The following is a 9,958-nucleotide window of genomic DNA, read 5'->3' on the forward strand; positions in this document are numbered from 1 at the left end:
GCGTTGAATTTTCGTCGATGTTAAGCCTAACGAAGACTATTGTATCGTTAAAAATTATTTTTTTATTTTGTACGAACAAAATAAATATATTGAAAAATATAAAAACAATAAAAAATTATATTATTAAAATAAAAATTATAATTATTAAAGATGTTAATTTAGTATCAAAAACGTAAAATATTTGAGTAGTCCAAGACATAGCCAAAGATTGCAGCGCCCAAACACTGCCGAAAATTTAAATTTGCCGACTGGAATTCTTTCGGATGATTGACTTTCGGATAATCGACGCTCTACTGTACTTCACTCATTCGCCATTCTCTTGGTATTTTTCTCATATTCCTCTAGTCCAAAATAATAAATAATTATGAAATTTTAAATGTTTCAACGAATTATTCTTCGTTTTTCTCGTGTAATTCGCAATTTTGACCGTGATATTCGTCTGGACATATACACAAATATTCGTCTCGATCCGCCATGTTTACGCACGTTCCATTGTTCAAACACGGATTCATCAATTCGCAATAATCAATTTCTACGAAAAAAACACGTGAAAATTTTAAGTTAAATTTGAATAATTTAGGCAAAAAATAATTCACGAGTCGAACTTACTTCTATCGCATAACGGGCCACTATATCCGGGTAAACAATTACATTCCCACGGTTTATCGCAAGTTCCGTTCTGGCAACCGGGATACGGGAAACATTGGTCGCAATTTTCGCCTTGCCAACCTACGCGGCATCTAAAAATAACAATATAATTTCATAATCGTAAAGCCATGCCCCAATAAACTAAACTACGATCGATCATTTATTAATAGTATCATCCCGTTTATCATACTTACCTACATTCGTTGGGTTTGGTACAATATCCGTGTTCTTTACTGCAATTTTGGCTGCATTTTGCTAAATATACAAAAATTAAGAACGATTTTCGTATAAAATAATATATTATTAATTAATTAAAATGTCTTACGTATGTGACAGAATAAACTAGTCCATCCTTCTTCACAAATGCAGTCTAGAGGTTTTTCACAATAGCCATGGACACATCCAGGTAATTTTCTACATTCGTCGCATGTTTCACCTTTCCATCCAATTCGACATCTGCGAAAAGTATTTTCGATCCGTTTATATTAGCATTAAAAATAAATTTTCTATATAAATATTATAATATATATACAGATCTTACTTGCATTCGCCGGGATCTTCGCAGTAACCTCTTGTAGCGTGGCAACCCTCCTTACAAATCGCTACAAATTAAAATGGTTGAATTTATTATGATTCGTTTACAATACAACATATTGTCTTCCTTAAATATATCGAATTTTAAATAATTAAGAATGGTGACTAGCGAGAAAAGTGGTGAAAGACCACGAAATTAATTGGTACTTACGCTGGCTGCAGAAGAGCCCGTCCCATCCTGAAATACAATTACACTGGAATGTGGAATCGCACGAGCCATGCATACATCCCGGTAGTGGTACACATTCCTCGCAAGTGTCTCCTCTCCACCCGATTCTACAAACACAATCGTAAGGTTTGGTGCAATATCCCTGACAGCCTTCGCGACAAATCGGACGATCGCAATGCTTTCCTGTCCAACCTTCGCGACAAACTTTGCTTCCAGTAGGAGAACAAACGAAGGTAGCTTCGGTGTCGTTAGACGATGGGCATTTTTCGACACATTTGCTTCCAGTATATCCGGGAGAACAGGCTACTTTAAAACTGTATTCCAGAGAAGCATCGTTTTCGGCAGTTAAGTTGGTAGTTTTCCATACATTATTAGGAGATGACTTGTGTTGGTTGACAAATCTAGCAATCAATCTGCCGTCTTTAACAGCTATGAAAAAAGAAACAAATCATTTTTATGTACTGTACAAGATTTAAAATTACATATTGAACACTATGTTTACCTCCATCGACGGGATCGCTTCCATTAGGACTGTGCCACGCCTCGATTATAAATAATATCTTTCCCTAGAAGAAGCAAAACAAAAGTAAATTTATAAAACAAAAGACCTTCCGTAGAGTTATAAATTATCAAATTTTTCTGGAAGAAATTACATCAAGAATCTTTTAAAGCCACGATAAAACATTAACCCGGCACACTTACACATGACATTAAACTAAGAACAAAATAACACTTACGGGCCAAGGAAACTCAAAAGTCATGTTTATGGCCGTGTCTTTCACGGGGTCTTCTTTCGGCAGGACGTCCGTCACGACGAGTCCAAAGGAGCATGGCGTATTGGGATCAATACGTAAATGTAAATTGAATAAATTTTGAAATCTAGAAACGTGAGTGCCACATATCCTGAGGAAAATATTACAGGGTTCGTAACATTCGTCCTCCGTCTCGTTAACGTGACAACATTGCCCGGTTACATCGTTATTCCTCGTGTTAAGTAACTCCTCCAGGCGCAAATGGACGATACCCGAAGACGACACCTAAAACACACGATATTAATCGAAATATTTTGTACATAAATTAAAATAGAGCATTAAAACTTACACGGTGTATAAATATAGATAGCAAGAACACCACAAGAGACGTCATATCAGACCGAAGTACAGAATTATCCTGACAGAGCGACCATTATTGTTTCCTGTATTGGAATCCTTTGTATACTTCCTTATGTTATTTACTAACTGGTTTTTATGTCATCTTCGATGAGAAGGTCGTATCTAAGGCTAATGACCTGTAATGACATCAGAAACTTCTATCCGTGACTCACCAGTTGGGGGTAGTTGATTGAAATTTTCATATCTTAAAACACACGTTTTTAGTCTAGAAATAATTTATCAGTTTCGAAGAAATTATAATAAATATTTGATAAGTTTATTATTAATTCTTTCCAGGTAATGTTAAAATGAATAAGTAAGTGGTGTCAATGTCAGAAAGTTCGTATTTTATTCATATAAATGACTTTTATTGCCGTCTCTAAACTACTTTTCCGATTCTTTTAGTGATAATTAAAATCGATGACTCCTACTTTCATATTTAAGTTAAAACTTCATTATTATTTTTAAATATAATTATATATTTAGAGAAATGACTAAATTTATACTAGAATTAAAAGTTTCTTATTTATTCTAATAAACAACACACTGTGTATAATTCTTCTCATCCTGCAACTACACATTTTATTAGAGTGACTATTAATGGAGTAAATCTGGTAACTTTTTTACTTTATTATTATTTGCAACACTGGACAAACTTGCACTTTATTTCAACATACAATAAAGAAGACATTGCTGAATACAACGTGCAATTTTTCTTTTATAAGAAAGTACGCTTACTATGAAACGCCACTGTTTATTAGAATAAATACAGCAGTTTCATACAATAAAAAGAGGATGATCGTCTTTTTATTTTGTGAAACTATCAGTTGGTCATTCAAAATATTATTGTTTGTAGTTATAGCATTTCACTTTTCCTTAAAATTTCATGGTAAGTAAAAAAACTTGTTAAACTTTCAATGAGATTATTTATTTACTATTAAAATAAAAATAAAAACTGCTAACTTTAAAAATTTTTATATTTAAAATTTTCTGTTATGAATAATTTTGTGTAATTTAATTATGTTCAAGTAAGTTTGAGTAAATATTAAGAAAGTTATAATTTTATATAATTGTTGATAAGTGAAATTATTATTAAATTTTAAAACATTCTTGTATTTGAATTTTGAATTATATCAAACAAAAACTAAACAAATAATTTTGAACTTGTTTTATTACAAAAAGAAAACATAAAATTCTTCCATTTTCAAAGAAACATATACAATATATCATCTAAACTCGTATTAGTTGTGTCTGAACAATACTGAACGTACTGCATATTTTACATTTAAAAACTTATCTCCTAAAGAAACGTCCTGTCCATGCTCCGGTCAATGACGACTTTTTCTCTTCTTGCAATTGCTTTATTTGTCGTTCTTGTTCCTAATTGAATAAAAAACATTTATATTGTATGTTAAAATATTCAGAATGGTTACAAACCCGATTCCGACTCACCTGTAACTTTCTTTGGTTTTCTTTAAAGGCTTCTAATGGATCGTCAAATTGCCTATAGAAATCTAACACTGTTCTAACATCTTCAACACCACTTGTAGCAATAGCTATTGATATAATTATATATATTAAATTTACTAAAATATATATGTATATATATTTTAACTAAATTCAAATTAAATATACAGAGTATAGTATAGTATGTTAATCAATCAAAACAATTATAGTTATACCATATGTTTAATAATACACTTGACGTAATTAATAGTGTAAATTAATGAAGTATGAAAATATTAAAAATTTCTTATTAACTATTTTAATAAACTTTCTGAAAACATTTTTCTAAGAGAGTTGTNTCAACTCAAAATAGATTGAAATATAGCTTTAAATACTTTACATATACACAGCGAATATTGTAATATGGCAATAGATGAATAAAAGATGTACATAAAATAATTTTAAAAGATTAGAGTTAGAAATAAAAGTAGATCTCTGCAAATTCCATAGCTTCTGCCGGATTGCTGATCGATAGAGCTTTCTGTATAGGGTGGAAATGGAATGTTACTCCCTCGACCGTGTCCTCCTTCCTTTTGTTCCTCAACGTTGGTACGATCACATCTTCGGCTAATATGGTGCGTACTTGAAGTTCCATCACATATTCCAGACCCCTTCTCAAGTAAAACGGTTTGGTTAATTTCAATCGAACGTCTTTTTCTTTGGAGAGTGTAAAGTTCACATCAATGTCCTCCCTCTCCGTTTTCTCTTCTTGTATCTTGTAAGTTAATCGAAGGTTACCATCGAAGCGTGGCTGCCTGATAGAATAATAACCACTGTCCAATCTGACTGGGATACTGACACCCACTAAGAATATATCACGATTGGTGACCACAAAATGGCTTCCGAATGCCCTGATGGGTCTGACGGGTGTGTGGAAAGATGTCGGTTTATAGCGAACAACGATAAAATATTCGGGAGGTGAAAGTCTCTTATTTGTCTCGTTAGAAAGTCCTTTCGGCATTGGAATGATGCCTTGGATTGCTAAATTCATAAACACACAATAGCACTCTTCCTTATTTAAAAGTCCACTTTTGGCGGGTCCTTTGCAGAATTCTTCCGATGTCATCGTCAACCATCTTATATAAGGAAGTACATTCTCTAGGGCGTGCCTCAAATTCTCTATTTCGGGATCTAAATTTCGTCGCTTGCATTCTTCTTCCGCCCATAGATAAAGAGCACTATACAACGAGAATTCCGAATACAGATTGAGATATTCACGGCGCACTATTAACTCTAAAGTACCCACACTGACGTTGAGAAACGTACTCGAAGTTAAAACGTGATACGTCTGTCGGTCTATAGTATTTAAGCACTGAAAAACTAGAGTGTGAGCTTCCATGATGATTGCAAACTCGTAGACTTGGCATGCGTTCTTCGGAGAAACGTTTCTTTCAATATAATTGAAACATTCTCTGAGAAGATGAGGAAGAAGGTATTTTTTCGCTGCGTATGCCGTTAACATGGCATCGTCCACCGTTTGAAATTTTAACGTGTCCGTGTAAGCGTACCTAAAATATTACACACGTAAGATTTAAGTGTTTACATTCATTCCAATAAATAAAATTATAAACTTACCTCAAGAGATTTTCGAACCCAATTGGTGCTATGTCTGTGATTCGAATCACCTTGGATTTGTCAGCCATGTCGCCATAGAACATGGCTTCAAATACGGGACTAGTCATCGCCAACAGAACACGGTGACCCACATATCGTTTAGACGAAGTGTTCGGTCCAACGATGAACGTAACGTCAGATAAGGCGGTGTTCTTCAAAAGTGAGGATGTTCTTTGAAGAACTTTCTCACTTTCGCCTTGCCACTCATTCATATTGTCCTGGGAGAATAGTGAAAATATATCTTAATAATTTGTCTAATATGCGCAAATTCTCAATTAATCTCTTCAATAGACGTGAAATATTGGAATGGCGTGTAAATCCTGCATTGTAACGTGAGGAGCGAATTTGGTATAACCGAAAATAAATAGAAAAATTCTTGTAAGTCCATCTTAGAACTAGATACATAAATATTAATTAGTTATATATTTAATATAAGAATAAATTTTCATAATCAAATTATAATAAATTATCAATCAAACCTTTAAGAATCTAGAAAGGATTAACGGGTTCCAGTGCAATGGACCGTTGAACCACGAATGAATGAGAGAATTTTCGATCTTTAGCGTGTTTAAAACAAGGTTTATAGCTTTTTTCTTAACTGGGTTTCTTAACCTCTTTAGAACCACGTAGTCATCTCCCAAATGTACAAGTCACGAATGTTTTCGACAAGATTGCGTGATTAAACAGCATGCGCCCGTTTAATAAATTACAAAAATTCCATGAAGCTACCATAAACGGATGAAAGAAAAGATTTATTTCTTACCTGAAGAAACATCGAAGACATATGTAATTTTAAAAACTTTCCATCGCATTTATTAACAACCGCAGGCTTAGAACTACAGACTCAAAATGCAGGCCACGAGGTCTCGCTTTGTTAACCAAGCCCACAATTGTTGTATAATGTATTAACGGGGCGCCTCTCGCACGACTGATCCAACTTGGCCAATGTATTTTACGAGGTTTTATCGAAGTGTGATCCACTTTAGCCGATGCCATGGCAACGGCGTTAGAAATCGTCACGGATGATGTGCAATAACTAGGCAATTACAACTTAGTACATCCCATGGATATATCTTTAAATGGCTAATTTTAAATTTTACTTTTTTTTTCATTATTTAAATTCGAATTTAAGCATTTTACATACGAGATCACTTAACAAGACACGGCTTTTTAAGTTCGTAATCGATAGATTTAATAAAGGAAAATATATACAAACCTCCCAACAACGGACACCGAATAGAACATAAAACAATTGGGAGGTGGCCGTTATTAAAGGTTCGTAATATAAATTGCGTATTAAAAAGTTTTTAATCGCGGATTTAATAAAAAATGAACCAGAACAAATTCGTTCTTGGTAAATTCAATTTTATGTTCGGCAGTTATATTAAATAAATGGTTTCTACAGAAAATTGCGTTTTATTACAATAATTTCGGTTCGAATCGCTTGTTTTTTATATATATACTAACACAAAATTTATCGTAGAGAAAAAAAAAGAAATTTAATTATAAAATTATATCATTAAAAAATTAAAGTTCTGTGTGTATTAAAATGAAGGGACTTTGATGATAATTCGGAATAGTCACGATACAAGCTAATTGTATAATAATCATTATTATAGGATCATACGTTATATTACATTGTGTTAAATCAATTCATGGAAAATTTTTTTCATAATGGGCCGATGTTAACATCAGAATATGATACTTTAGTCAAGCGCACTAATCAGAGGTTCTTTCATATATAATCAATACCACATACTGACGTAAATCTCGAATACTCATTCTACTTCTTTAAAACTGAATAAAATAAGGCATAATTTATGTAAAAATTCTATTAAATTTCATTATTTTGCAGGAACCAAGATTGATTTTTATAGAATTTATAAAGTATGTCATAATATTAATCGGCACGTTAAGAATCTAGTGTTTACAATCGTTCGACACGTCTTATATATGACAGAATTGTGCTAATTATGACGCATTAAGAGGGATTTCTGTATATATTTTTTAATCCTTATTAATTTTTTAATCGTATTAACTTTTGCGTAATTTTATACCCGTGAATAATTTATAACAGTAGCAACTTTCGAGTCGAGGAAATGTAACGTGAACGTGTCGAGCTATCAGAAGAATTTATAATTTTACGTAATATTTAACGCTAATTTTAGGATATAAACCGGCATTAAATTAAAATTTCTATATTATAATTTCTTACACCGAACTTCGATGACATTGCTCTTGTTACTGAAACCATTAAGTCATACATCATTAGTATTAAATTACTAATTCAAGCGATATAAACGATATATAAATATATTAAAACGATGATCGATATTTTCGCACGTTATTTTTAATTATAAAAAATAAATTAACGCTTAAAATACTTTATATCTAATTACCGTAATTTATTAGTAAGATTTACAGTTTATTAAACAGAGGAATTACTGTAGTTAAAATTGATTGGTTAGTCGATTTGAAATTAAGTGTTTAATTCCAGAATTTAATACTTGAAGGTAGTCTGTAGAGCATTCAAGTATTACTTTTAGATAGGAAAGGAGAAAAAATACAAGTTTTAATTGTTTAATAAATAATTTTTTTAATTTGGTTCGATAATTCGGTTTGGTCCAGCTGAACGATGGGTGTGACATTCCAATGTGTAGGAAAAAGCAGCAGCCAGGAAGGGCGTGCCTTTCCTCACGTTGTCCGTTTTAAAAGCACAGATTGTTATTAATCAATGATTTATACTGAAAAACGTATATCAATAATAGCCAATTCCTCGAACATTATTCATGACAAAGATTTTTTTCCAAATCCCTACTAACAATCGACATATAAACCTTCATTTTCTGTTTTTCCCCCCTAACCAAATTCTTCCTATTTCAAAGATTTCTAAAAAAATTCCAATAAAAATGCAAAGCGAGTCGCTTCGTAAACTAAAATTTATATAGTTAATATATCTTTACTTATTTCGTATAAAAAATTAAATACAAAAATGGTGCCACTGTTTGAAATCAGGGTAAGATGCCAAGGTTTGTGTCTAGAGATAAAGCTAAGTTAATACATCTTTGTCAGATGTAGACTGTATTTAATCTGATAACTGATACAATTCATTAATTATTAAATCAAATTTTGGGAATTTCTGAATTGTAGAAACATCGCAGAATTATAAATCACTGTTTAAAAATGTATTATTTGTAAAACCGGTCAAGGTCTTTTAAATGATCAATTATATAAGATAAAAAATGATGAGTCTCCATTTTTTTTTCTATATATTATTGGTTTAGAAGTTATAATTAACGAATATAGTGTTTAAAATCCTATCTTCATTAATATATATAATTATAATTACAATATTTTAAATACAATAAATGTTTCATTACTTTTTAACAAATTTATGGAATTATCTTTGAATAAAACATCTCTATTTTATGTATTATTAAACTAAAGTTTTGATATTAATAAAAGATTATAACTTCAAATCTACTATTAACTTTAACTCAATTTTTAATTGTTATTAAAGAGAAGTAGCAGAATTTATGGAAAATGAAAAAATTCTTTTTTAATAAATAATTAATTTTTTACCTCCTACTCCTACATAGAATCAATACATGCAATTATATTTATTTATCTAAATTTATCAAAAATAAATTAATCATCATCTTTCTTGCTTTAACTAACTTAAGTGGAATTATTAAAGTTCTAAATTTTTTTATTATAAAAGTTAATGTTTCTATACAATAAGATTTAATATTATATTACGATGTTAATCTATTATTCTTAATTCCTATGTAATACAATAATGTCCTAATTTGCATTACCTAAATACATATGAAAATAGTTCAATTTTTAATATAAAATCTTTCAACCATTTATNCTTTTCCGATTCTTTTAGTGATAATTAAAATCGATGACTCCTACTTTCATATTTAAGTTAAAACTTCATTATTATTTTTAAATATAATTATATATTTAGAGAAATGACTAAATTTATACTAGAATTAAAAGTTTCTTATTTATTCTAATAAACAACACACTGTGTATAATTCTTCTCATCCTGCAACTACACATTTTATTAGAGTGACTATTAATGGAGTAAATCTGGTAACTTTTTTACTTTATTATTATTTGCAACACTGGACAAACTTGCACTTTATTTCAACATACAATAAAGAAGACATTGCTGAATACAACGTGCAATTTTTCTTTTATAAGAAAGTACGCTTACTATGAAACGCCACTGTTTATTAGAATAAATACAGCAGTTTCATACAATAAA

The 9,958-nt window shown here is 31.0% G+C and overlaps 2 protein-coding genes and 1 long non-coding RNA gene across 3 annotated transcripts; all 3 read right to left on the reverse strand.

The window, feature by feature from the left end:
- Nucleotides 1-292: 292 nt before the first annotated feature.
- On the reverse strand, nucleotides 293-2,557 carry LOC111634164 (delta-like protein 1). The gene is made up of 9 exons (XM_023378872.1): nucleotides 2,513-2,557; nucleotides 2,149-2,448; nucleotides 1,914-1,977; nucleotides 1,394-1,840; nucleotides 1,190-1,250; nucleotides 974-1,104; nucleotides 843-903; nucleotides 610-740; nucleotides 293-532 (listed from the first exon to the last, which is right to left on the reverse strand). Exons 1-9 carry the CDS (start codon nucleotides 2,555-2,557, stop codon nucleotides 390-392), a joined length of 1,383 nt encoding a protein of 460 aa, XP_023234640.1. The 3' UTR covers nucleotides 293-389.
- A 1,158-nt stretch (nucleotides 2,558-3,715) lies between these two features.
- Nucleotides 3,716-4,145, reverse strand: LOC111634039. The gene is made up of 2 exons (XR_002758135.1): nucleotides 4,015-4,145; nucleotides 3,716-3,942 (listed from the first exon to the last, which is right to left on the reverse strand). It is a non-coding gene; the product is annotated as an uncharacterized LOC111634039 (long non-coding RNA).
- A 295-nt stretch (nucleotides 4,146-4,440) lies between these two features.
- On the reverse strand, nucleotides 4,441-6,517 carry LOC111633889 (BTB/POZ domain-containing protein 3-like). Its single transcript, XM_023378535.1, has 3 exons — nucleotides 6,446-6,517; nucleotides 5,644-5,900; nucleotides 4,441-5,576 (listed from the first exon to the last, which is right to left on the reverse strand). Exons 1-3 carry the CDS (start codon nucleotides 6,464-6,466, stop codon nucleotides 4,484-4,486), a joined length of 1,371 nt encoding a protein of 456 aa, XP_023234303.1. The 5' UTR covers nucleotides 6,467-6,517; the 3' UTR covers nucleotides 4,441-4,483.
- Nucleotides 6,518-9,958: the final 3,441 nt, after the last annotated feature.

The sequence above is a fragment of the Centruroides sculpturatus genome, unplaced genomic scaffold, assembly GCF_000671375.1.
Source record: "Centruroides sculpturatus isolate CEXI.00-Female unplaced genomic scaffold, Cexi_2.0 scaffold54, whole genome shotgun sequence".
Lineage (NCBI taxonomy): Eukaryota > Metazoa > Arthropoda > Arachnida > Scorpiones > Buthidae > Centruroides > Centruroides sculpturatus.

Excerpts from the sequence above, each read along its gene's own strand:
- LOC111634164 (XM_023378872.1), bottom strand. The coding sequence starts at position 2,557 with ATGACGTCTCTTGTGGTGTTCTTGCTATCTATATTTATACACCGT. Across the intron at positions 2,449-2,512 it reads TATCTATATTTATACACCGT|GTGTCGTCTTCGGGTATCGT; the intron begins GTAAGTTTTAAT and ends CGTGTGTTTTAG. Across the intron at positions 1,251-1,393 it reads CGGGCTCTTCTGCAGCCAGC|CGATTTGTAAGGAGGGTTGC; the intron begins GTAAGTACCAAT and ends TTTAATTTGTAG.
- LOC111633889 (XM_023378535.1), bottom strand. The coding sequence starts at position 6,466 with ATGTCTTCGATGTTTCTTCAG. Across the intron at positions 5,901-6,445 it reads TGTCTTCGATGTTTCTTCAG|GACAATATGAATGAGTGGCA; the intron begins GTAAGAAATAAA and ends CTATTCTCCCAG. Across the intron at positions 5,577-5,643 it reads GGGTTCGAAAATCTCTTGAG|GTACGCTTACACGGACACGT; the intron begins GTAAGTTTATAA and ends GTAATATTTTAG.